The sequence below is a fragment of the Buteo buteo genome, chromosome 9 (genome assembly GCF_964188355.1).
Source record: "Buteo buteo chromosome 9, bButBut1.hap1.1, whole genome shotgun sequence".
Taxonomy (NCBI): Eukaryota; Metazoa; Chordata; class Aves; order Accipitriformes; family Accipitridae; genus Buteo; species Buteo buteo.
In genome coordinates, this window is record NC_134179.1 from 7,527,485 (window position 1) to 7,551,614 (window position 24,130).

Here is a 24,130-nt window from a genome sequence, read left to right on the forward strand (position 1 = left end):
CAGCCCTGGCAGGGGGGAGCAGCACCCTGGCACGGGCGCCTGTCCCAGCCCTTCCTCGCCCTGTGGTGTACATTCCTCCCTGCCGTCCCGTGCCCCCCCCCCCCCAGTGATGCCGCCACAGCCGTCTACTTCAGCGCCGCTTTATTGCAAGAACCGTGACAGTGGGTGGGGATCTGGGGGCACCCCAGCCCGGCTGGCCCTTGGCCAGCCCCCGGTGGGGCTACGCGGCCGGCATTGGCTTCCAGAACTCCAGCAGCTGCTCCTTCAGCCAGACCAGCCGCTGCTTCGCCAGGTCGGCGTTGTCCGCCAGCCATTGCCTGCAAGGGGAGGGGGCTCAGAGCGGGGCACCGGCCGGGCTCCCCCATGGGCAGCGGGACGGCAGGGCCAGGTGCCCGGGCTGGGGGGGGGGTGGGGGGCGGGGGCAGGGCAGGGGGCCACCTGGCTTGCTGAGCCGCATCCGACTCCTGCACCATGCTGAAGGCGGTCTTGGCCATGGCCGTGGCTTTCTGGGCGTACTCCTGCACCTTCCTCACCAGCGTCTCTGGCTCCCCAGGCGTGTTGGCCCCTGCAAGCACGAGCCTCGTGGGAGCGGGGGGACGGGAGCCATGGGTCCGTGCCTCCCCCCCGTGCATGCACCCCAGCACCCTGAGCCCCATCCCCTTCCTCCCGCCGCAGCCCTCGCCCGCCCCTTACTTGCTCCCGCCACCAGGACGGCCGTGCAGACGAGCGCGAGCAGGAGCGACGCCTTCATGGCTGGGGAGAGAGCAGAGTGTATGGCGCAGGGCGGCAGGCAGGGGCCCACGTGCCCGCGGGGGTCCCGACCCCGTCCCCTTCCCGGCGCGACTCTCGCTGGGGGCTTCCCCACTCACCTACACCGGGCTCTGCTACATGGGGGAAGCCCGGATCTCCCACTTTATACCCTCCCCACAGCCGCCTCCGGGGCTGTTTGTGCAAAGGTCAGGGGCGGTGGGGCTGGCCGGGGAGGGGGCACGTTTGCCGAGACCGTTCCTGCTGCAGAGGGGCCTGCCTCCCAGCCAGGAGTTGGGAAATCTCCTGGGGACCAAGGCTGCCGGGGGCCGGCCCGGGGCTCGGCACGCGTGCGCGTGGGTCTGCACGCGTGCACAGGCCCACGCGTGCATGTGCGTGCGCTCGCACGGGCACATGGCTGTGCACGCTGGTGTGCCTGCAGCCAGCCCAGTACCCGCTGCAGGGCGCAGCACCGTGAGGACAGGCCCGGGGCTGGCATGGGCACGCACAGCACGAGGCTGACATCCAGCAGCACCGGCACCGGGCGAGATGCCACCGGGCTGGCTCTGCTCGGGGGTACCGTGCAGCTACCTCTGCCGGGGTGCCTCGGCCGGGCCCTCCGGCTGTGAGGCACCGCGAGGGCTCTTTGGACCTTGGCATCGCCGGCGCCCGGCTGATCCCTGCCCCTGCCAGCCATGCCCTTCGCCCCAGCCGTGACACGTCACCACCGGTCTGCAGCCCGCAGCGGGTCCACCGGGCCGTGGGTGGGCTGAGCCAGGGGCTGCATCACCGGGGCGTGTGCTGAGAGCCCAGTGCCCACGGCTGGGGACACGCACGGGTCCCAGCTCCAGTCAAGGGCACGCCGGCGCCGCGTGTGTGCAACATCCTGCATCTGCAGGGTCCTGGCCTTTCCCTGTGACGGGGCTTCCTCTGGGAGCCCGCGCTCGGAGGGAGCGATGCTACCCTGCAGTCTCATATGCATCCATCGCAGCATCCACCCCCCCGAGCCCGTGTCCTGCCCCACTGTGCATCCTGGGCACAGTGCAGCCGGCAGCAGGGCTGAGGGGTTCCCGCAGCGTCCCCCAGACCCCATGCCCCACCACACCGCGCATCCCGGGTACTGCGCAGCCGGCACCAGTGGGGCTGTCGCTGCGTCCCATAGAGCTGCGGAGCCAGGGGCTGTCCCCCGCCGTGCGCTGTCCCCTCTGCCCCAGGGTCCCTGCCCCCCCAGGAGGGGCTCAGCCTCGGGGTGCCCATGCGTACCCCCACTCCCTCTCTGCCCCGGCCCCTGGCGCCCTGCTGGGAGCTGGCAGGGCTGCAGGTGATGTCAGGGCTGCGCTCACGTCAGGCGCTTCCACGTTGCGACCTTGCTAAAGTCCAAGCCCGGGGCCTGTGTCACAGGCCTGCGTGGAAGCCACCGAGAGCGCTCAGGCTGCATAAATAGCGGCCGGGTGCTCGCCGGCACAGCAGGTACCCGCACCCGGCGGCAGCACAGGTGAGCGGCAGCGTCAAGGTGTGGGGAAAGCTGGCGGCTGCGTCGCCTGCGGTGGTGGTGGGGGGCGGCCGGGGGCTGGGGGGCTCCCTTCATCTCCGCTCTGTGCTCCCGCAGGCATCCCCCAGCAGTCAGGATGTCTCCGAAGGTGGCCGCCCTCGTCCTGGTGCTCCTCGTGGTCTCAGGTGAGGCGGTGTGAGGGTCCCCGGTGCTGGGAGGGTGGTCCCGGCCCAGGGTGGGGACGGGGACCCGATGCACCCGGGGGAGCTGTCGAGAGGGATTGTGCCGGTGCCGACCCTGGCATCCGCTTTGCAGGGGCACAGGCTGACGTCAAGCCGGATGAGGTGGCCAGCGTGCTCTGGAAGTACTTCACTGAGCTGGGCAGCAATGCCAAGGAGACGGTGGACCAGCTGCAGCAAGCCGAGATCACCAAGCAGCTGAAGTGAGCAGAGCCGCGGGCTGCGGCGCTGGGTGGGGGACACGGTGGTGGCCGGGACGTGCCGGGCAGGGGAGGGGGCCGCGGGGACGGCGGGGTGCTGACATCCCTCCCCATCTCCCCAGCACCCTGCTGGAGAGCAACTTGCAGAGCGTCAACTCGTACGCCGAGGACCTGCGGCGGCGGCTGGTGCCCTTCGCCACGGAGCTGCAGGTACGGCTGGCGCAGGACTCGCAGCGGCTGAAGGAGCAGATCCGGCGGGAGCTGGCGGAGCTGCAGGCCAAGCTGGCGCCCTACGCCGACGAGGTGCACCAGCAGATCGGCACCAACATCCGCCAGCTGCAAGCCAAGATGAGCCCCTATGCCGAGGAGCTACGCTCCCAGGTGGACCGCGGGGCCGGGGAGCTGCGGCGGGCGCTGGAGCCCTACGCCACTGAGCTGCGGGACCGGCTGCAGGACAACGCCGAGAACATCCAGGCCTCCCTCAGCCCCTATGCTGACCGGCTGCAGCAGCAGATCGACGGCGGGGTGGAGAGCCTGAAGGAGCGGCTGGCTCCCCTGGCCGATGAGCTGAAGGCGCAAGTGGGGCAGAGCGTGGAGGAGCTGCGGCAGGGGCTCAGCCCTTACACCCAGGAGGTGCAGGACAGCCTCAACCGGCAGCTGGAGAGCCTGACAGCACAGATGGAGCGGGCGGCAGAGGAGCTGCGTGCCCGCCTGGCCGCCAGCTCGGAGGAGCTGCGCGCCCAGCTCAGCCCGCTGGCCCAGGAGCTGCGGCAGGCGGCGGGCGGTGATGCCGAGAGCCTGCGGCAGCGGCTGGCCCCCTTGGCCCAGCAGCTGGACGAGCGCGTGGGGCAGACGCTGGAGGCTTTCCGGCAGCAGGCAGCCCCCTTCGGCGAGACCTTCGGGCGGCAGCTGGTGGAGCGGCTGGAGGCAATGCGGGGGAAGCTGGACTCAGGCGCCGCTGGCGTGGAGGACCACCTGGAGCTGCTGGAGAAGGAGTTGCGGGAGAAGGTGGCCACCTTCCTCAGCACCGCCCAGCCAGCTGAGAACTGAGAACCCCCCACCGGTGCCACAGGGAGGGGGCACAGGGCAGCCATGGGGCTGTCCACCCGCACCACAAGCGTTCACAGCTGCTGCCTGCAGCAGAAATAAACTGCCGCCTTGCCATGCATGTGCTGGTCTGTGTCCTTCGTTCTCTGCAGCATCCCACCGTCCTGCCCCGGGATGGGCAACCTGGGGCGCCCGGCCCAGCTGCTCCGAGGGGAGAGCATCACCGCCGGATTTGGGTCCCAAGGCACCCAGGAGAGGGAACAGAGGTGGGGCCAGGCGGGTGGGGGGTCTCCGTCCCTGGCACAGGGCTGCAGGCGCTGCCCGGGGGCTGGAGGCGGTTGAAGCCAGGCAAGCCCGTCAGCCAGAGTGGGCTGGGGCCCCAGAACTTCAGCACGCCGGGGTGCCGCAGCAACTCAGTGGCACCCAGGCAGCTCCAGAGGGGCCAGAGCCCCAGCATACGGCCAAGCATCCCCACTGCAGCGGAACTGGCTGCTGCCACGGGGGATGGGTCTCTGCGGACTGTGCAGGGTTGGTGATGGATACCTCGCTCCACCATCCCACAGCCCCGCGAGGGCTGCGGCCAGACGCAGTGGGGCTTAGACAGGTAGGGAGCGGGCCCTTGTCCCCAGGAGCTTCCCAGCTCAGGGAGAAGAAAAGGGGACTGGAGCTATGGCCACAGCAAGGGCCCTGAGCTGCTCCACTGGGGGGTGCCCCGTGAGGACTGCTCCCACGGCCAGAGGGATTTCCCACGTGGGCTGCAGTGGCAGCGGGATGGGAGTGCAGGCGGGGCTGCTCAGGGCGACCCCGCGTGTCCGCACAGGTGAGGGACCAGAGTGGACTTTGGTACCAGAGGAGCGTTGGCTCGAAGTTTCACCCCGGTGGTGCGCCGGACTTTGCCCTCCACGTCCAGGTGCCCACACCCCAGCCCCGCTGGGGACACATTAGTCCCAGTGGGTCCCTGGTTGCTGGATTGCTTCAGTGCAAACATTGCAGCGCTCTCCTGATTTAAAAGCCTGGTGTCAGCAGCCAGCACCCCTCACGGGGACGAGACCCAAGCCGAAAATGTTTTTTTTTTCTTTCCTGGGGTAAAAGGTAACTTGCAAAGGAACCACTCCAAAACACGGCAGGTTTGGTATGCCAGCAGGAAGTGGGGCCATGCAGCTGGCAGTTTGCAAGCAGGCAGACCACGCAGAAGGCGTGCTCTCTTGCCCTGGCTACAGACACAGCCACTGAGCTTGCTTGACCCTTCCCTGGCACAGCCGGAGCCGGGCTCATCCTCCCGCGCCCACGCTGGCCCCATCCCGGGGGTCCTGGCTCTCTTTCCCCCCCGTTTGGGCTGCGAGCCCTTGCGACAGGAGCTGCCAGCTGGCGAGCTGCAGCCCACATCCCTGTCCCTGTCCCGCTGCTCTGCACCCCCTCGCCACCCCGGCAGCTCCCAGCCGCCGTTTGCTCCGCGATGCAAAGGTTGGCTGCAAGGGCAGGGTCAGCCTCGACCCCAGAAACCTACAGAGCAAGCAGCGAGGGCTCCCTTATCACTGGGAAAACAAGGGCTGAGCCAGCGGGCCGGCGCCAGGCCAGCGTTCGAGCAGCTACAGGCGTGAGATCTCTGCCTGGGAGATGCTCGGGGCAGGGCAGGGCCACACAGCCTCACAGCCCCGAGGGGGTTAAGGCTGCCTGCGGCCGCAGCGAGGTCAGGCCGGCCCGGGTGGTGGGATGGGAGCAGTGTGGGGCAGGCGAAGGGGCAGCCGGCAGTCAGATGACCGGCCCCCCACGTCACCTCTCAGGAACGTCCGCGGACCTCCACGTTGTGTTTACAGGGAGTGAGGTCCAAAAAGCCTACTCCTGCAGATGCGCCTTATCGCCCACGCACCTCTGCCTCCCGCCAGGCGTATATAAAGGGAGCCACGGGCCCAGTCCCAGCAGGAGGGACGTGGGAGGTGATCCGGAGCCAGGTGAGGGGTGGGGAGCAGCCTCGCCGAGCCAGCACCAGCAGGGACATCTCGCGCCTGGTTTAGCTTTGCCCAGCCGGAGGAGCCAGGTGTCATTCCTGACAACCAGGTGCGTGCCAGTTGTGTGGCGGGGGACCCCAGGAGCAAGGTCCTTGTGGAAAGCAGCCGGGGGGGGGGGGGTGAAGCGCAGGGACCACTGACCCATGAGCGCTCTGAGAGGATACCTGCACTGTGGTGTGAGCTCACACACTCCTCTTCCCTCTCTCCCCGCAGCACAGTGGCACACTGGCCTGGCAGACCATGCCTCTGAAGGCAGTGCTTCTCCTCGCCTTCCTGGCCACCTTACCAGGTGGGTGCGGAGCAGAGGAGCTCACATGGGGATGGCTGACGGTGGCAGGATGGGGCAGAGCTGGGAAGCGGGCTGGGTGGGGGGGCAGAGCTGGGACGCGGGCTGGGTGGGAGGGCAGAGCTGGGGGTGGGCAGTGCCCTGGCTGCCCCACTAACCACTGCCCTCCTGCCTGCAGTGTCACCAGCAGAGCTGGCTCGGAGTGGCTTCTGGGAGTACCTCAGCCAGCTGACAAGTGACAAGGACAGCCCAGAGCACGGCCAGAGCAGCAAGCTGGGCAGTGACATCACGTGAGTACACAGCTCTGGGGGCTTGCCTCGCAGCGCCCGTCCTGGGCAACTGCCCGTGGTCCCTCTGCAAGCTCCCCCCAGGCCCCAGCAGCACACATTGGACCCCATTCCTCTTTCCCCGGGGACAGGAAAGTCATGGGCACGGCCCTCGTGGCTGTCAACAGCTTTTATTATGGGTGCATTAGGGCATAGTGGAGGTGCTGTGCTATGTCAGGGGTGCTCGGTAACTACACCTGCTGTCTTGTGCAGAAACCTGAAGGAAAGCGTTCAGGATGGGGTCAGCTACATGGGCAACTTCCTGGAGAAGCTGGCGCCGCTAAACAGGGGCCTCCAGCCCCGGCTCTACCACGACTCGGACAGCCTGCGGAAAGTCATCAGGAAAGAACTGGAGAGCCTGAGGGTGAAACTGTCACCATACGTGGACGATGTCCATCAGACGGTCGGCAAGCACCTGGAAGACCTCCGCTACCGGCTGCAGCCGTTCACAGAGGAGCTCCTGGACCAGGTGGCCCTGAAAGCCCGGGAGCTCCGGCGGCATCTGACGCCCAGCCGGGAGGCAGCGGCACAGCTCCTGGAGGGCGCGGACGAGGTCCAGAGGTTCATGGCTCACTATGCCGACAAGATTGCCTTCCACACCGACCAAGTGAAGGACATCTTCCGCCCCTACGCGGACAGGCTGGTGACCGAGATCCACCGCAATGTGGAGGAGCTGCACAGAAATGTCGTCCCTCACAGCCAGGCCAGCCCAGAGCAGCTCAACCAGTACATCCAGGAACTCTCTGCCAAGCTGACCCGGAACGCGAGGGACCTCCACCAGAAGATCCAGAGGAACCTGGAGCAGCTCAAGGCGAAGCTGAGTCTCCGCTCCGGCAGCCTCCAGCAGCCGCCAGCCCCAGGGGAGCTGGCCCGGGAGGTGCAGCGGCGGGTGGAGGAGTTCCGCAGGGACACCCACCTCCAGATCCAGGACTTCACCCGCGCCCTGGACCAGGAGACGGAGGAGATGAGGCGGAAGCTCTCCTCCCGGCCCCCCTACTCGGGGGATCCCCAGGAGGGGCCGCCCCCCGTGGAGGACCTGCATGCCCGCCTCGACGCCCTGTGGAGGGACCTGGCCCGTAGCCTGGCCGAGAAGGGCGGCGAGGCCCGCTGACGGGGCCTGACGGGGCCGGGTGTGGCCGGGCGTGGCCAGGCGTGGCCAGGCGTGGCGGGGTGGGGCCGGGCGGGTCAAGCTGAAGCGCAATAAAAGACGCCGCCATCGCCGACCTGGCCGGGTTTCGCTGTCACCCCCCTCACGTGACCGCGCCCCCCTCACGTGACCGCGCGGCGCGCAGGCGCGGTGGGGACCGGCGGCGGCGCCAACGGCAACATGTCGGCGCTGGGGGCTGTGGAGGTGGATGCGGCGGCGGGGGGGGGCCTGTTCCGGCCCCTCAGCGCCGAGGACGGCGAGCAGCGGCCGGCTGAGATCGAGTCCCTGTGCATGAACTGCTTCCGCAACGTGAGGGGCGGGGGGGGGGCGGCCCGGCCCGGCCCCGGCCCGGGGCCTGCGGGGCGAGTGAGGGGAAGGAGCGGGCGGGGTCCATGGCGGGGGTGGGGGGGATGGTGGTGGGAGCTGGGGGGCAGGAGGCAGGCGGGGGTTGGGGGGCAGGAGGCGGTAGGTAGGGCCTGATGGCAGGTGAGAGGAGGTTGGGTGTTTTGGGGCGGGAGGGGGGGGCGTACAGGGCTCAGGGACGGGGACCCGGCCGGGGGGAAACGGCGCCCTGAGGACTCGGGTTCCCACGAGGCCCCTCGCTGCCGCAGGGGGTGACGCGGCTCCTGCTCACCAGGATCCCCTTCTTCAAAGAGATCATCGTCAGCTCCTTCGCCTGCGACAGCTGCTCCTGGTCCAACACGGAGATCCAGTCTGCCGGCAGGATCCAGGAGCAGGGCGTGCGCTACACCCTGGCTGTCACTTCCCGTCAGGTGAGCGGGGGGACCCCCTCGTCTGTCCCCAGCAGTGGGGCTGGGCCCACCCCTGCAACAGGGCAGCGGGGAGCTGCTTTGCATCTTTGGCCCCTCACAAGCTGGTCTTGCTTGAGCAATAAAGTGTTTTCTGTGCCATTTGAGAAACAGCGTTTTTTGTTTGGAAGCTACCGTTTAAAGCCCCAAATGCATGCGTTCCTGGTGCGCCCCTGTGCCAGTGGAGAAGCTGCTAAAGCTGACCTGGAGCTAATGCCGCCACTTTGGCAGGCACTGCCTACTCCAGGGTGGTCCTGTAGCTTGCGGGAGCTCCCGGCCCTGTTGGGGATCCTAACGCTGCTCCCTGACTGTCACCTGCAGGACATGAACAGGGAGGTAGTGAAGACCGACTGTGCCACGGCTCGAATTCCAGAGCTGGACTTCGAGATCCCCGCCTTCACCCAGAAGGGAGGTGGGTATGCGGCCTGCACCCCTCCGCCTGCCAGCGGGTGTGCAGCAGGCACTGGTTAGGGACCTGGCCTCCTGGCCATTGGGTCAAATGAGCTTGATGGGGCGTGTGTGCGGAGGCTGCTGCTGGGGATCTGCGGGGTGGGTAGCACCACTGTGAGCTTTTGTTCTCTTTCAAGTCCTTACCACCGTTGAAGGGATAATTGACAGAGCTGTCGCGGGCCTGGAGCAGGACCAGCCTGTCCGAAGGGTAAGGTGCTGCAAAAGGGGAAGTGCCTCAGGAACGCCTGCTTGGCAAATACTTGTTTTGTTCGTCCCCTGCCTCTGGGTGTTGCACGCTGCTGATAAGAGCCTTAGGGGCTCTCTGTTATCAGCGTTGTCTTCAGCTCCGGGCTGCCCCTGGCATCCGTCTCCAACGTGTCCTCTTTGGCAGGCAACGGACGAAGAGGTGGCAAGAAAAATAGACGAGTTCATTGGTAAACTAAAGCAGCTGAAAGAAGTACATTCCTCTTTCACCTTTGTGAGTACGTGCAAGAGTGCAGCCTCTTTTGGCATGGGGGAAGCGCGGGGTGGCTTTCTAAGGCCTTGTTCTCCTGTAGATCATAGATGATCCTTCAGGGAACAGCTTTGTGGAGAACCCTCGTGCACCACAGAAGGATGATGCTCTTGTGGTCACCCACTATAGGAGGACTCCCCAGCAGGCTGCCATGCTGGGACTGGAGGTAACGGGGAGCTGCCACTGCTGCCAGCGGGCCTGTGCACACTCTCGGCCTGGGGGAGCAGTGCTGGTCAGCCCCCTTGCTCTCTGGGAGACCCTGAATTAAGGAACAGAAGTTAATGCTGCTTCTGGTCTCCTCTTGTGCAGGGAGAGGAGGTGGATGAGAAGGCAGCCAATTCTGCAGAGGATCTGAGGAATGAGGTGGGTGACTTTGCAGCGTGGTGGTGGCTGTGCCTGGGTGACTGGCACCCAGGGCAGGCTTTCTGGGCTGACCAGGACTTTCTGAGTCTCCTTTCCATTCCTGTGACCCAGGTATTGCAGTTCAACACCAACTGCCCCGAGTGCAATGCTCCAGCTAACACAAATATGAAGTTAGTGCGTATCCTTTGAGCGTGGCCACAGGCTGGTGCCCTCTGCAGGGGTGAGAGCTGCTCTGTGTGCTGACCAGGATCTCTTCCTGCTGCACCCACCAGGCATGCAGAAGTCATTTCTCCTAGAGCCTGTCAGGGTGCAAATTTGTCTGGGTGCTGCTCACAGCTTGCCAGTGAGCTCCCGCAATACGTTGGGGAGGGCTGAGGCCGTGAAGCGGGTGCAGGCTGCTGCTTTGAGGCTTTCCTTTCACTGACTTTCCCTTGACTGTCTGCTCCAGAAATCCCACACTTCAAGGAGGTGATTATCATGGCCACAAACTGTGACTCCTGTGGGCACAGGACAAATGAGGTGAGCTGGAAAAGTACTGACCCTTTTGCAGGGCAGGGAGGGGGGCGGGTGCGGGCAGCGGGGAGGGGGAGCGGTGTTCTGTGCTTTTGTGGGTAGGTGTTTCTCAGAGTCCCTGGCTGCCACTTTGTGATGCGGCTGTTTGGGAAGCCAGGCTGGGAGTGGTGCTGGATTTATGGGCAGCATCATGAGGAATGTAGCGCTGGGTGTGGTAGAGCTCCCTTGGTTGCTTCTGGGTGGGGGCCAGACCCTATGTGAGCTGTGCGGAGGCTGGCTCGTGCAGCAAGATCAGCCTGGGTCTGTCTTGCCTTCCCAAACAAGTGAAGTGGGAGAATTTAGTCTTGAAGAGCTTCATTTGGTGCAAGTCAGCCGACTCCACACCTGCCCAAGTCCCCTGGGTTAAGGCACTGTCCCTGGGTTTGGCATGGCCTTGGAGCTGCCAGGGTAAACCCTCTTAAAGCATTGTGGCGTGACTTAAATATAAAAGGCCGTGAAGCTGACTGCTGGGTGTTCCTAGGTGAAGTCTGGCGGAGCAATTGAACCACAAGGCACCAGGATTACCCTTCAGATTACAGACCCTTCCGACATGACGAGGGATGTCCTAAAGGTACGGTGCCTTTGGATACCTGCCCTGTCTTCCTGCGGTGGGTGCGTGTGGGCCTGGCTGTCCCTCTGCGGGGACTCAGGGGGTGCTCGCTCTTCCAGTCGGAGACGTGCAGTGTGGAGATCCCAGAGCTGGAGTTCGAGCTGGGAATGGGAGCGCTGGGGGGGAAATTCACCACGCTGGAAGGGCTGCTGAAGGACATCGGAGAGCTGGTGAGTGGTCCTGCGCTGCGGCCTGGTGGAGCTCAGACCCCTCTGCGTGAATATTTGGCCTGGCTGTGGGGCTGGGTGTCTCACAGCTGGCTGAGTGAGGGGCAGTCTGCTCTTCCAGGTTGAGAGAAACCCCTTCACCCTGGGGGACAGCTCTACGCCCAGCAAAACGGAAAAGCTGCAAGAGTTCCTGGGGAAACTGCGTGAGGTGAGTGCGCTCTTAATCTTCAGTGCTCCACCATGTGGTTTTTGCCACTGTTGCTGCAGCAACGATGTATGTTTAACTGAACTCCTCGGCAAGTGTTGCCTTACCGTTTCTAGCTGTTCCATGCTTGCCTCGCTTCTTTCCGCAAGCCATGGCTGTTTTTTAAACAAGGAGAACGTTCGAACTGTCTAAAGTGTGCTGCGAATGTCTTTGTGGCAGAAGTGCTGAAGGATCAGAAAGAGCCTTCATGCCGGGCTGTGCTCTCTTTTTGCAGATCGTAGAGGGGAAGGCAAAGGCTCACTTCATCATGGATGACCCTGCAGGCAACAGCTATCTTCAGGTACGGTGTTGTGCACTCGAAAGATGAACGCCTTGAAGTCTGGGCGCTTTGGGTGGATTTTCTTTATTTCCCTGGTGTGTGTTGGCGGGCAGGGTTCCCTTCGGGGCTCTGGGAGGGAGGGAGACGGGAGCAGTGTCTGCTTCCTGGGGTGAGGGGCTGGGCCGAGTCATGCTCTCCGTGGGGTGATGGACAAGTCTTGCCCTCGGTGGGGGGGTGAATCTTGTCCCAAGCCCCTTGCCATCGCTGGGGTGTTGCTGAAGAGTGCCGGTGACCGAGACTTGGAGAGGAGGGGTGCGAAGGAGGCCTCTGTTTCACCCCGCAGAACGTCTACGCCCCGGAAGAGGACCCGGAGCTGAAAGTGGAGCGCTACGAGCGTACGTTTGAGCAGAACGAAGACCTGGGCTTGAACGACATGAAGACGGAGGGCTACGAGGCGGAGGGAGCCCCGGGCCGGTAGCTGGGTGCAGCCGGACCCCTTCAGCCTTTTTCCCCCAACGGCTCCGGCAACGACCAGGACTTGTTCGGGGCTGGAGTCCCCTGTCGCTTTCCCCGGAGGCCTACTGCTGATGTGTGGGCTGGGAGGGGGGTCGCGTTGGGGTGCCCTGGGGGCTGCGACCCCCAAATAAAAGGTGTTCTGGAGGCACGGTGTGAGGCTGCTGCTGCTGCTGCTGCTGCTGGCTCCGCCCCCCGCCCGGCTCGGCCCGGCTCGGCCCCGCCCCCTCGCCCGCCGCCGCGTGTCCCTCCGCGCGCGCCGTCCCTTCCGGCTGGCGGTAAGATGGCGGCGCCGGGGCTTTCCAAGGCCGAGTACCTGCGGCGCTACTTGAGCGGCCCGGCCGCCGCAGAAGCCGCCCAGCCCCGCCGCCGCCGCAAGAAGAAGCCGCCGGGCGGCGCCGGCAGAGGCGGGTGAGTTGCGAGGAAAAAGGGGAGGCCGCGGTCTGCGCCAGCCGCGGCCTAAGGCGGCGGGCCCGGCCAGGCCAGGCCCGGCCCGGCCTTCCCCGCTGCCCGTCTGTGCTGGCCTCGGGCGGGGAGCTCCTCGCGGCCCCGAGCCCCTTATCCTCGTCCCGTGGGGCCGGGACTCTGCCAGGCCCCCCGCCCCCGGCCAGAAATCCCCCCCCATTCCCGACCCCAGCTGCGGGCCGGCTGGCAGTAGTCGGGCGGTCCCTTCCTTGGCGGTGGCCTGACGGCAGGGCCCCTCTCCCCGCTCCCAGGATGCGGATCGTGGACGACGATGTCAGCTGGAATAGCATCGCCGCTGTCCAGGAGAAGGAGGAGGAGGAGGAGGACGAAGGGGATATGCCCGTGGTGAGCGGGGAATTAGGTCAAATATGGTTTCGCAAACTAAATCCATTCTCCTTGCGGTCCGCCTCGTGTGTCTCTTTGGGAAGTACTTGCCAAGCCCTTTCTCACTGCCTCCTCTTTGGGTAGGTTCTGCAGTAGGGAGGGGTGAGTTTTCCCTGGTCTAGGCACAAGGGGGTTGAATTAGCTCCCTGCAGATAAAAGTAGCCTCTTTACATGTTTGCATTTTTGCAAGTGCCAAAGCCACATGGTAGGCCCAGTGCAGTGGTTCTCACGGCTTTCAAGCAGCTGCTGGAGGCAAGGCAGAAGGTACCCGTGTGATTGTCGGAGCCTGCTGACTGCTGCAGTGTGGCTTGTGGCACGGGCTGGAAATCTCGGCAGCGAAGAGATGAACAGTGAAGGCGATGGCTCTAGAAAGTTGTTCTGAGATCTGCTTGTAGGAAGGCAGCTAAGTGATGGTCACATATCAGCTGCTGATCAGTGCAGTTATGCTTAATCATTTGTGTTAGAGGGTAGAAATACCTCCCTCCCTTTCTCCTTTCTTCCTTTCTTTCTTTCCTCCCTCCCTCCCTCTCTCCTTTCTTTCTTTCTTTCCTCCCTCCCTCCCTCCTTTCTTTCTTTCTTTCCTCCCTCCCTCCCTCCTTTCTTTCTTTCTTTCCTCCCTCCCTCCCTCCTTTCTTTCTTTCTTTCCTCCCTCCCTCCCTCCTTTCTTTCTTTCTTTCTTTCCTCCCTCCCTCCCTCCTTTCTTTCTTTCTTTCTTTCCTCCCTCCCTCCTTCCTTTCTTTCTTTCTTTCTTTCCTCCCTCCCTCCCTCCTTTCTTTCTTTCTTTCTTTCCTCCCTCCCTCCCTCCTTTCTTTCTTTCTTTCCTCCCTCCCTCCCTCCCTCCTTTCTTTCTTTCTTTCTTTCCTCCCTCCCTCCCTCCCTCCCTCCTTTCTTTCTTTCTTTCCTCCCTCCCTCCCTCCCTCCTTTCTTTCTTTCTTTCCTCCCTCCCTCCCTCCCTCCTTTCTTTCTTTCTTTCCTCCCTCCCTCCCTCCCTCCCTCCTTTCTTTCTTTCTTTCTTTCTTTCCTCCCTCCCTCCCTCCCTCCCTCCTTTCTTTCTTTCTTTCTTTCTTTCCTCCCTTCCTCCCTCCCTCCCTCCTTTCTTTCTTTCCTCCCTTCCTCCCTCCCTCCCTCCTTTCTTTCTTTCCTCCCTTCCTCCCTCCCTCCCTCCTTTCTTTCTTTCCTCCCTTCCTCCCTCCCTCCCTCCCTCCTTTCTTTCTTTCCTCCCTTCCTCCCTCCCTCCCTCCCTCCTTTCTTTCTTTCCTCCCTTCCTCCCTCCCTCCCTCCCTCCTTTCTTTCTTTCCTCCCTTCCTCCCTCCCTCCCTCCTTTATTTTTAAAGCCATGTTGTTTGGTGTTTTATCTTCAGGTGGCAGAATTTATTGATGAGCGTCCAGATGAAGTGAAGCTCATGGAGGAATTTCGAACAAATACGAAATGGAAACTTTTAGGCGGTGAGACCAGACCTTCCCACCTTCTCTCCCCGAATGTTTTAACTGCTCTAAATAGTGATGCTGCAAGTTAAAAACTTTACTAGCTTAAAAAAAAAAAATTCTTGAAATGCTGAAGAGCTCATGAACTGTGGAGAACCCTAACAATGGTGACTTTCTGATTGTTTTTTCTTTAGACCAGAATGAAGACTCACAAAGTTCAGATATTTCAGTACCTGCCAAATCTATCACGAGGTACGGGGCTCCAACTAGAAACTCTTCTGTCGGTTAACTCTTGTTTTCTGCTATCACCTGTCTTGTGCTGCAGTTTAAGTTCTTTGCTGTGGAATGTGAGAAGCGGCTTACGCAGGGATTCCTTTTCCACTGTTGAATAACTTCTGCTGGGGGCAGAACTGGCAGACAGCATGCTGTCTAGGTTTCTGCACAGTATGTGGAACAGCTGTCCTGCAATCCTTTGACAGTGTCAGAGAAATCTGGGTGATGACTCGCTATAGATCTGGAATGTGGTGAAGATGGTGGTGTTACAACATGCCTCTTTTCTGAAAGCTTCTGTGGGGTGTTCCATGGTTGCACAGCGTCCAGGCTCTCTGAGAGAGCATGATGGGGTGTTTCCTTGTGAGAAGATGATTATACAAGGGCACAAAATGGGTTTTGTAGCCTGAGTGTCGCAAGGGTCCCTAGAGACTTTAAAAGAGACTTTTAAAGAGTCTTTAAAGAGACTTTAAAATGACAGCTTTCCTGTGATCCAGGTTGCCTTTGAGGGTTTCTGGGAGCTCCTTTGGGAAGTCTGCAGCTCAGTGATGCAGGTCACTACATGGAGGTGCAGAACCAAGTATGAATTTGCATTCAGAAAGCTGTTTTGATCCTCGACCCCTACTGCTAGCTTTACAGGTCCTACTTGTCTTTTGTTTCCAGTCTGAAGACAGCAAAACAAAACAGAAATCTAACTCTCATTTTTCCCTTCTCCTTTCCTCCCAGGCGACAGCGCCATGACTCCCCAGACAGCTTGCCACCAAGGAGACTGCAGCATGACTCCCCGGACAAATCGCCTCCAGGGCAACAGCGCCACGACTCCCCGGATCTGTCCCCTCCCAGGCGAGAGAGAAACAATTCCACCAACCTCTTGCCTCCCAGGCGGCAGCACCATGACTCCCCAGACCTCTCGCCACCAAGAAGGAAGCGCCATGACTCCCCAGACCTGTCACCTTCCAGGCAACAGCACCATGACTCCCTGGACCTCTCACCCCCAAGAAGGAAGCACAATGGCTCCCCGAACCAGTCTCCCCCAAGACGGAAGCGTCACGACTCTCCGGACCTGTCACCTCCCAGGCGACGGCGTCACAACTCCCCGGACCAGTCTCCCCCAAGACGGAAGCGTCACGACTCCCCGGACCTGTCACCTCCCAGGCGACAGCGTCACGACTCCCCGGACCTGTCACCTCCCAGGCGACAGCGTCACGACTCCCCGGACCTGTCACCTCCCAGGCGACAGCGTCACGACTCCCCGGACCTGTCACCTCCCAGGCGACAGCGTCACGACTCCCCGGACCTGTCACCTCCCAGGCGACAGCGTCACGACTCCCCGGACCTTTCTCCAAAGAGAATCAGTTCAGCAATGGGGAAAAAGGGCTGCAAAATCACAGACAAGTCACAGTCAGTGGGAGTCCAAGGAGGGCGATCTCAGCTCAGGCATGGTGTCTCTGACAAGTCCTCATCACGTCAGAAGCGTCAGGCTACTCCAGATCTATCCCCTCCACGGAAGAAGAGGTACGATTCTGACCCAGATTTGTCACCGCCTCGGAGAAAGAGTACTGGGTCGCCTAGTCTGAAAAAGCAGAGTCGAACAAAACGTGAGTGTGCTAAGAGTTTGTTCTGTCTGTTCTGTGCTTTGCTGGCTGCCCACTCTGTCATCCTGTTTGCACGCTCCTGAGTGGTGAGTGGTGTGGAGTTAGTAGTCTGGGAGCATGGAAGGGTAGCGGATAGGTTCTCATTTCTGTTGGTACAGCTAGTTCTTGTAATCCAATTTTTACATCAGCTGGACTAGAATTAATTTAGGAGTTAGCTGGCTAAGGCTTAAACATGTCTGAAAGGAAAACCGAGGTTAAACCCTGTCTCTGGGCAGTATGCGTTCAGAAGGAAAATTCACAGACTCTTGTCATATCCTTGTCTTTCCTTACAGTTTGTTGTCTCTTAGGTTTTGATTTTTCTAGAAGATGACCTTATGCACCACCATGTTTAGTCCTTCCGTGGGACTAATTCTGTCTAAATCTGTGATTTTTAGTTAGAATATGTCTTTACTGCAGGTGCTTCTCCAGCCACAAAAAAGCTTAGGCAGGTGCCCTCGCCTCAGAGGTGCCCAAGGCATGACTCTGAGTCTCCATCTCCATGGAGGGCTACCCGGAACGCCTCCGATGCAGACTACAGGCTAGGCTGTGTACGCAGTGATTCCCCTAAGCATGGTCCTCTCAAACAGAATCAGAGCAAGTCTTCAGACTCTGATTTATCTCCTCCACGACGGACTCTGCCAGCCGGCGAGGATCAGCGCAGTTCGAGGAGTCCCCCTGACCTCTCACCTCGTCACCACCATGATGCTAAGGGATCTCCCAAGAAGGTAAGCGGTTTTTCTTTCCATTTAAGCTGTACGTTACTTCCTGTTGATAGAAAACTGTAAAAATGCAATGACTTACAAATTGTGGAGCAGAAGTTTCATATACCTCACATACACAGCTGTGCCAGGCCCTCTGCATGCAATAAGAGGCATGAAGTAGGTGTGAGAGAGGAGCTCTGCCTCAGTCCTCTCTGTTTCTGGCGGTCTGGGGAAGTTGTTCTCGAGGGTGCCAGCGAAGTGGCTTTGTAACATAACTGTTTCTGCTGACGTGTCTCTCTTGATTTTGGGTCTTCCCCTCGTTACGCCTCTGGATTGCTGGACAGCTCTTGGCTAGCAGTAATGTGGTTTTTGTCTGATTGATAGGCAAACGTGATGTTATCTGGGGTCAAAGCTGGCTTGGTGTCAGCTGATGTGCTGCGGAGGGAACAGCAGGAGCTCAGGAGGCATGAGAGAAATAACAAGCACTTGGAAGGTAGGGGTGTAAAAACACTGCATGAGCACCAGCTCGCTTTCTGTTTCTCTGTGTTCAGCTGTCTGCTGATGCTGTATCAGGCCCTGGTGTTAGGGTGCTGAGGGAGAGCAAACCTGTGGAGCAGCATCTAGACATGCTGATGGATTCCTTGCGTAGGGTCGCTGAGCCTCTGAAAGAAGAGATTTATAAATGGTGATTTCAAAGCAATGCCAGTGAGACCATAGGGAGAGCGAGTGTCATCTTTTCTGTCTGCCCCATCTGCAAGTCTGAAGGAGCAGTCTGATACTCAAAGAACTAAGGGCACGAGTGTGGCTGTGTGGGGCAGCAGCTAAAAGCAAGAACTGTGATCCTGCCTGACTTTGGATGATAAGCTCTTTCCGAGGCTAGAACAAGTAAAAGGAAAAAAACATTGAAATGAGTTAGTTAGTCATTGAATTGTATGGAGACAGCAGAACATTCCCAAATGCGTGACTTGAGGCATCTGTCCCCTCCAGAGGAATCCCGACACTCCGAGACTGTCTTCCGAGACAAGTCAGGCCGCAAGAGGGACCTCGTGCAGGAGCGGCTGGAGCAGAGGCAGAAAGCTGAAGCAAAGTCCGAGAGAGACGAGCAATACGCCAAATGGGGAAAGGGGTAAGGTTCTCTAGAGCTCCCTAGCATGGTCTTTGGGCCTCATGCTACAGCTTAGGACTCACCACTCCCTGCTTTTTAGCCCACCTTTGATACTGCTTCCAGTGGTGGTGTTGGTGGCATGTCACTTTGTTCTGAGTTTGAGCCTGGGACCAGGACAGCACATGTCCCACATGTCTTGGATTCCCTGTCCGTTATTCCCTCTGTTGCTGGATGTGTGTCGGGAATGCTTGCACGTGCAGTGGAAGTTCAGGACTGTGATCGGTCCTGCAAATTGTGCAAGTCACGGCAAATGATTGCATGGGTTTGGAGTGAAACTTTGTGGGGTTTTTCAGGCTAGCGCAGGGGAGGCAACAGCAGCAGAATGTGGAAGATGCTATAAAAGAGATGCAGAAGCCATTGGCTCGTTATATTGATGACCAGGATCTGGATCGAATGCTGCGGGAACAAGAGAGAGAAGGAGACCCCATGGCTGACTTCATCAAAAAAAGGAAGGCCAAAGAGAACAAAGAAAAGAAAGGTTTGGATATTCAGTTACACTGGTCTATGGTTTAGGGCTCTAGCAGCATAGAAATGGAGGTGCTGTTAAAGCCTAAGAACTGCCAGAGCAGCTTAGTCCTAAAGGGCTCCTTGTCTGGAGTTCATGTAGTAGCAGTATTTGCTATTACTGACTTGTTACTAGCAACGGTGACTATTGTTTGTTAGCTTAGAGAGCAGTATCCAGCGACTTAAATGTCAGCAGACTCCAGTTTGATTGAGTCTCTCTTTGGAAGTTTCCTCTGCGAGCTGTAGTTGACTGTTAAGCAGCCTGTGCGCTATGCCTGTATAGAGCTCTTGGGTTGATGATGATGTGACCGCATGATTACACCAAAGGAGTAAATGGCTGTATTGCTCTTTTTCTTTCTAGAAAAACCTAGGTACAATGGACCAGCACCTCCACTCAACAGATTTAATATATGGCCCGGGCATCGCTGGGATGGTGTGGACAGGTACATGTTCCTGATACAATGCTGTGTTTGAATAACAGTAAAAATACATGAGCTTTTGCTTCAAAGAGTTCACAGTGTAAAGATTTCCAGTTATCAGATGAATGAGATTGTTAGCATTAGTAAGGTTGAAAGTGTTAAGTTACCAGTGGGTGATGAATATGTGCTTGTTTGGGACAGAAGGGAGCAAGGCTGGTGCTGTCAGCAAGGGTGTGAATAGCTGCAGAGATGCTAGCTGTTGCTAACCACAGATGGAGGCAGAAACTGAGCCAGAGCAAAAGTAGTGGAAAACTTGTAATGTCTCTAAAAAGTTTCATTGCTTCAGAAAAGCTTCTGTGCAGCAGCCCATGGTTTTCTCGGTATTGCTCTGTAGGTCCAATGGATTCGAGCAGCAGCGCTTTGCCAGGATCGCCAACAAGAAGGCAGTTCAGGAGCTCGCATACAAGTGGAGCGTTGAGGACATGTAGGCAAGATGAAGAACTGTGCAAAGTAGTGCTCCAGAGGCTCAGCTACTGCCAGAGCTGTGTGGAATGGCTCACTCTGCCTGGGCCAAGCCCTATCCTTGGCATTCAGCATCCCAGCAGACCATCCTCTGAGATGCAAGGCTGAATTGGAGGAGAGCTGCCAAAAGAAGATTTTTCCAGCAGCCGGAGAGGACGAGTGCAGAGAACTGCAGCGGTGTTATTTGGAGCAGGGCAGTGGCTGAGTGTGGTGGACAGGTGCGGTGGCCGCTGCCTGCCAGACTACCTCAGCTCTCTGGCACTCTCCTGTAAGGTGCTGCAGACATTGGTTTCTGGTCCCTTTATTTGTCTTCTAACAAACCGTAGAAATGATACGCTTAATTGTTTTTATGCCAAATGCTATGTCCTCTGAGGGCAGTTCGTAAGTCTTCAGCTGTCCTAAATCTCAGGTTTTTCTTCATGGTGAAAGTATACTGAACGCTTGGTCCCTGGAGTTAACCTCATCTGGTAGGTCAGTCTGTTCCAGAACTCCGTTGCAGTTTCAGTTGTGCTTGAGTTGTGCCAGGGAGCAACTATACCCTAAAACTACTTAGTACTGTGAGCTGGTTCGCCTCTGGGCTGATGTCAGATCTGCCCCACGTCCTTCCCAGTGCACCCAAAAGGCTTCTGTTAAGTTAGTGTAGTTATCAGGCCCTCTAGAGTTCACGGAGTCACCGACTTGCAGTGAAGTCAGTAAAGCTCAGCTTCTCCTAGCCCTGTCTGAGTAGGAAGCTGCTGGCTGTGTAGCCCTCTGGCTCTCTCCTACGAGAGACCTAGGGGTCAATTTCTTATGGAAAGAAACATATGGAGGGTGTTTAAATTGCTTCCTCTGACTGTTATTTCAGCCCCCCCCCCAGACTTCACACTGGACAGTGGTGCTGATAGCTTGGCGCTTCCCTCATGCTGCTGCCTGGGGGCTAGCTTCAGCGTGAAGCATAACCCCTCTCTTGTGGTCAGATTTGTCAGGCTTGGAGGCGGAGGCCAGGCAGAGAGCTTCCTTAATCCCTGCTTGTGAGAAAGCACTTCTGGAAATAAATACAGTTGTTCCTGTCTATGTCCCAGGGAGTGTGTCTTAAATGCAGCCAACAGTTTCCATGGAGATGCCTTGTCTTCAGTAGTGGTCAGGGGGCCAGACATCAGAACTGCTCTGTGCGGTGATTCTCGAGCACTAGGAGGGCTGTGGGCACGAAGCGCAGGGACAAAGTCTTCTCTGGAGTGGGAGAGTCTCGGGACTTCCCTCCCTGTTTTTTTTATTCACTGTGTTAGGTTTCTAGCAGTCCTGTAATCTGTGTGTACACTTGTAAATAACAGCTTTCTTTTTTTACTTGATTTTGTGTGGTGGTGTTTTGTCCAAGGCAGGGAAAAGGAGGGTAAATAATTGTCAGCCTGCCGGTGAAAGAACTGAATATAATGTCTGCTGCAGCCACCGCTGTCTGTGGCTACCTCCGCCAAACAAATTGTGCTTTGCTAACATCTTTATCAAAGTCTGCTGGGAACTATCCAGGCTGAAAGTGGGAACTTACTGGACCCTAGGTGCGCTGACAGTCCCACCTGTATTTAGGGGTAGTTGGTTAAGCTTCACCACATCCTTTGGGGACAGATGCCCTCCTGTTGCTGCTTGCAAGTACATAAACCGTGGACTGCTGCTCACAGCCAGTGTCTGAGGCCAGGAGAGGAGTGGAGAACGAGGCACCACTTGCAGATCTTGGGGGAGAGAGCTGTGTTTTTTTTACTGTAACAGCCAAATTGAGGAAAACCACCCTTTAGCAGGGCTCATTTCTTTTGTGGGCACAAAGGCAGTGTCAGGAAGGCTTTGCTTGCATGGGCCCTGTTGCAGTGGGTTGGGCAGGAAGATGGTTTGGGAGTGCGAGGCAATTGTGTAAGGCAGCAGTGAGAGTTCAGAGCTGCTTGCTGCAGCATGCTGAAAACCTGCTCTTCAGTCCTGCATGTTTTCCAGTTGTACTTTCCCCTTCTATCACTAAGGTCCTATTTTTTTTTCTTTTTTTTCCTGTAACTTGAGGCAGCCACAGCCTTTAAGAGTGGAGTTACATTTGACAGACGCTCATTTTTGCTCTTGCTTATCTGAGTGCTTCTGGAGTCATAAAAAGATGACTATGGAATTACTGAATTCACCTTAGTATGAAGGATTGTTGCCCTGGTTAGATGCTTGTGCCTTCCTGCACACCCTGCTTGGCTGAGAGTGTGCTTCCCTTACAGAGCAGCAGAAGATGGCAGCTGGCTAGCTCATGTGACAGTTGGGACTATAAGCTGCTACTTAGGAAGGCAAAGCCATTTTAATGCTGGTACTAATACAAAATTATTTTAGTACCTGAAAACAGCATAAACTTCTGCTCTTGCAACTTACTTTGAAGGCTGCAGTTTTAAGATTTTAGGTAGAGGTACTACCATAGGGACCTCATATCAGCGCTCATTACAATGCTGTATTTATACAATGCATCTATTACTTGTTTGTTACCAGATATTTTTTTCTTAAGGTATGTATATCTGTGCACAGTAGGAGTATGGGAGAGCTTAGATGATGCAGTTTTAACACGCATCTTTCTATATTGTTGCTTTGGTGCAAATCAGCAAATGTTAGGATGGCTGATCTAGATGTAATTGGCCTAATAAAATGTGGGATCTAAAATGGCACTTAAGCTTCAGAGGGCACAGGAGAGCTGCCTCTTTCCCTCTGCTGATGGATCAAGCCTGTCTGCCAAGATGCTGGGAGCAGCATTAGCCTGAGAAGGACCTGCAGATGTGTTGGTGCCTTGCCGAGAGCCTGCTGATGCCACCATGCTCGAGGTCCTAGCACTGCAGCTCCCTGCAGAGCTCTGGCTGTGGCTGCTGGAGAAACCAGGGTCTCGCTGGGGTTGGTACGTGCTGTGGGGGGTGCAGGCTCCCCAGCATGGCTTGCAAACCAAGCTGTTTGAGGGAGCACAAGCACTTGATGAGTGGTTTAAGTGCCTGTGAGCCAGAGAGCCTGGTCCTGCCCTGGAGCAGGCAGTCTGGCAATGGTGGCAGCTTGGTTTGGAGGAAAAGAGGACAGTAGGAAGTGGCTCTAAGGGAACATTAAGATGGGACAGTACAGAAGTGTGAATGCTTTTCCCCTGTAGCTCTCAGTGGCTACAAAGGAGCAGCCAGCATGCACCATTTGTAAATACAGAGCAGCTCTGCTTGTGTCTCTTGTGAAAGAGGCTGGGACCTGGCTTGTAGGGTGTTTACTTCAAGTGCGACTCCTTGGCTACTGTTCTGCAAAGCACATCCGAGTTTGGCGGTGAGAGGTGTGAAGCTGCCTGCAACTTGCTGAAGGCTTGCACATCAGGGGAGAGAGCAAGAGCGTGGTGAGGATGGGCACTGTTGTTACCTGATCAGAAAGTAATTCCCAAAACACATGAAGTATGTTTAGAGAGGAGACATTGCTTTATTCTGCATAGGGTGCAAGGTGGAAGATTGCCACAAATCAGGCACACCTCCTGAGGTTTTCAGTTGATACTTACACACTGCAGTTAAAACACCACGCGTATCTAATACATATGTTCCACCTAACTATTGCATATTCATTATGCTGAGCAAGCATGACCTGTTGTTCTCTTGAGCAGTCATCCTAGAGTCTTCTATGCCTGTGCCGGGGGTCTCTGGTGGTCTTCGGGGATCTTGGGTGGTCGTTTGGGGAAGAATACCCCTACTCCTTTTGTTTCTCTTGCCAACCCCTTGTTGCGGAAGGAGGATGTATGTCCTTAATTAACAAGTCTGTGACTCTGAAATGTCCGTTATCTGGTGCCTTGACTATTATCCAAACACTCCTTAAGCATCCTCTATTGTAAGCAGAATCTTAAAGTAGATAAGCTTTACCTTGAGTACACATAATCTAAACAGTCCTTGAATAGCAAGCCTACCACACTTCTCATGTTTTAGTTGTTTTTTTTTTTTTCCTTTAAGCTATCACCACCTCCTTATTTGTTAATCAGCCTTCTGAAGGCTTGAGGCAAAGCTGTCTCCCTTTGCCTGGCCTCAGTAGCCATACAGGTGTCAGGAGGCTGTGTGGTGCCCGGGGAACAGAGGGGTGCCCCCACTCTGCCCAGGCCTGGGGATGCATGGCAGGGGTGCTCCGGGGGTGCCTGGTGCAGGGTGTCTCAGGGCTGCGCTCTGTCCCCCCTGGGCACAGACAAGGTCAGAGTATAGCCTGAGGTCTGAGCAAGCACCTGTCCCTCACACCCTCCCCAGTCCCGTCCCCATGCACGTGTGCTGGCCGGGGAGCAGGCAGGTGGGTTTGTCCCAGTACCCTTGGTCTGCGTCCCCCATCGCTGTGGCTCTCCTCTCTCGGACGTGGCTGTGTCTGAGCGGTCCTGGCAGCAGAGCAATTGGAAAATGCTGCGGGATCCTGCGGGATGAGAGGAGCAAGGGAGATAAAGCGAGTGATGCCGGGAAGCGGATCTCTTTATTAGTGTTTCTGGAAGGGCAGCAGCCCCGGTCTTGGCATTGAGCGGTAGCTTTGATTAGCTTTACCCAAAAAAAAAAAAAGAATATGAAAATCTTAATTTAATTTAAAACACTGTCATTCACAGTCATGGCAAACACTGAGCAGAGTAATTATTATGCAAATTGGGCAGATAGAAAAATGATTAATAATTGCGCAAATTAAAA

The 24,130-nt window shown here is 57.9% G+C and overlaps 5 protein-coding genes across 7 annotated transcripts; 4 read left to right on the top strand and 1 right to left on the bottom strand.

Moving 5' to 3' along the window:
* Nucleotides 1-124: 124 nt before the first annotated feature.
* On the bottom strand, nt 125-883 carry APOC3 (apolipoprotein C3). The gene is made up of 4 exons (XM_075036757.1): nt 870-883; nt 694-753; nt 439-565; nt 125-317 (listed from the first exon to the last, which is right to left on the bottom strand). The coding sequence occupies exons 2-4, from the start codon at nt 749-751 to the stop codon at nt 221-223; spliced, it is 282 nt and encodes a 93-aa protein (XP_074892858.1). The 5' UTR covers nt 752-753; nt 870-883; the 3' UTR covers nt 125-220.
* Nucleotides 884-2,359: 1,476 nt separating this feature from the next.
* APOA4 (apolipoprotein A4) lies at nt 2,360-3,730 on the top strand. Its single transcript, XM_075036759.1, has 3 exons — nt 2,360-2,424; nt 2,555-2,681; nt 2,801-3,730. Exons 1-3 carry the CDS (start codon nt 2,376-2,378, stop codon nt 3,726-3,728), a joined length of 1,104 nt encoding a protein of 367 aa, XP_074892860.1. The 5' UTR covers nt 2,360-2,375; the 3' UTR covers nt 3,729-3,730.
* A 1,924-nt stretch (nt 3,731-5,654) lies between these two features.
* Nucleotides 5,655-7,609, top strand: APOA5 (apolipoprotein A5). 2 transcript variants are annotated; one of them, XM_075035174.1, is made up of 4 exons: nt 5,655-5,783; nt 5,948-6,023; nt 6,199-6,310; nt 6,560-7,608. In XM_075035174.1, exons 2-4 carry the CDS (start codon nt 5,975-5,977, stop codon nt 7,455-7,457), a joined length of 1,059 nt encoding a protein of 352 aa, XP_074891275.1. In that variant the 5' UTR covers nt 5,655-5,783; nt 5,948-5,974; the 3' UTR covers nt 7,458-7,608. The 2 variants fall into 2 exon arrangements, with proteins under 2 accessions (XP_074891275.1, XP_074891277.1); XM_075035176.1 differs by having other exon boundaries at nt 5,664-5,783; nt 5,953-6,023; nt 6,560-7,609.
* Nucleotides 7,610-7,617: 8 nt separating this feature from the next.
* ZPR1 (ZPR1 zinc finger) lies at nt 7,618-12,142 on the top strand. The gene is made up of 14 exons (XM_075035173.1): nt 7,618-7,802; nt 8,105-8,266; nt 8,624-8,714; nt 8,890-8,960; nt 9,144-9,230; nt 9,310-9,432; nt 9,576-9,629; nt 9,741-9,807; nt 10,078-10,148; nt 10,663-10,752; nt 10,851-10,961; nt 11,080-11,166; nt 11,438-11,503; nt 11,826-12,142. The coding sequence occupies exons 1-14, from the start codon at nt 7,674-7,676 to the stop codon at nt 11,958-11,960; spliced, it is 1,344 nt and encodes a 447-aa protein (XP_074891274.1). The 5' UTR covers nt 7,618-7,673; the 3' UTR covers nt 11,961-12,142.
* A 40-nt stretch (nt 12,143-12,182) lies between these two features.
* Nucleotides 12,183-20,812, top strand: BUD13 (BUD13 spliceosome associated protein). 2 transcript variants are annotated; one of them, XM_075035171.1, is made up of 11 exons: nt 12,183-12,406; nt 12,712-12,805; nt 14,206-14,290; nt 14,464-14,521; nt 15,266-16,137; nt 16,591-16,898; nt 17,259-17,367; nt 17,862-18,000; nt 18,333-18,517; nt 18,905-18,986; nt 19,357-20,812. In XM_075035171.1, exons 1-11 carry the CDS (start codon nt 12,279-12,281, stop codon nt 19,448-19,450), a joined length of 2,154 nt encoding a protein of 717 aa, XP_074891272.1. In that variant the 5' UTR covers nt 12,183-12,278; the 3' UTR covers nt 19,451-20,812. The 2 variants fall into 2 exon arrangements, with proteins under 2 accessions (XP_074891272.1, XP_074891273.1); XM_075035172.1 differs by lacking the exon at nt 12,183-12,406 and having other exon boundaries at nt 12,748-12,821.
* Nucleotides 20,813-24,130: the final 3,318 nt, after the last annotated feature.

Bases quoted from the DNA above. Each gene is read 5' to 3' on its own strand.
- APOC3 (XM_075036757.1), bottom strand. From the start codon at position 751: ATGAAGGCGTCGCTCCTGCTCGCGCTCGTCTGCACGGCCGTCCTGGTG. The intron at 566-693 runs GTAAGGGGCGGG...TCGTGCTTGCAG, and splicing joins CGTCCTGGTGGCGGGAGCAA to GGGCCAACACGCCTGGGGAG. The intron at 318-438 runs GTGGCCCCCTGC...CTCCCCTTGCAG, and splicing joins GATGCGGCTCAGCAAGCCAG to GCAATGGCTGGCGGACAACG.
- APOA4 (XM_075036759.1), top strand. From the start codon at position 2,376: ATGTCTCCGAAGGTGGCCGCCCTCGTCCTGGTGCTCCTCGTGGTCTCA. The intron at 2,425-2,554 runs GTGAGGCGGTGT...TCCGCTTTGCAG, and splicing joins GGTGCTCCTCGTGGTCTCAG to GGGCACAGGCTGACGTCAAG. The intron at 2,682-2,800 runs GTGAGCAGAGCC...CCATCTCCCCAG, and splicing joins GAGATCACCAAGCAGCTGAA to CACCCTGCTGGAGAGCAACT.
- APOA5 (XM_075035174.1), top strand. From the start codon at position 5,975: ATGCCTCTGAAGGCAGTGCTTCTCCTCGCCTTCCTGGCCACCTTACCA. The intron at 6,024-6,198 runs GTGGGTGCGGAG...TCCTGCCTGCAG, and splicing joins CTTCCTGGCCACCTTACCAG to TGTCACCAGCAGAGCTGGCT. The intron at 6,311-6,559 runs GTGAGTACACAG...TGTCTTGTGCAG, and splicing joins AAGCTGGGCAGTGACATCAC to AAACCTGAAGGAAAGCGTTC.
- ZPR1 (XM_075035173.1), top strand. From the start codon at position 7,674: ATGTCGGCGCTGGGGGCTGTGGAGGTGGATGCGGCGGCGGGGGGGGGC. The intron at 10,962-11,079 runs GTGAGTGGTCCT...CTGCTCTTCCAG, and splicing joins TGAAGGACATCGGAGAGCTG to GTTGAGAGAAACCCCTTCAC. The intron at 11,167-11,437 runs GTGAGTGCGCTC...CTCTTTTTGCAG, and splicing joins TCCTGGGGAAACTGCGTGAG to ATCGTAGAGGGGAAGGCAAA.
- BUD13 (XM_075035171.1), top strand. From the start codon at position 12,279: ATGGCGGCGCCGGGGCTTTCCAAGGCCGAGTACCTGCGGCGCTACTTG. The intron at 12,806-14,205 runs GTGAGCGGGGAA...TTTTATCTTCAG, and splicing joins ACGAAGGGGATATGCCCGTG to GTGGCAGAATTTATTGATGA. The intron at 18,001-18,332 runs GTAAGGTTCTCT...GGGGTTTTTCAG, and splicing joins TACGCCAAATGGGGAAAGGG to GCTAGCGCAGGGGAGGCAAC.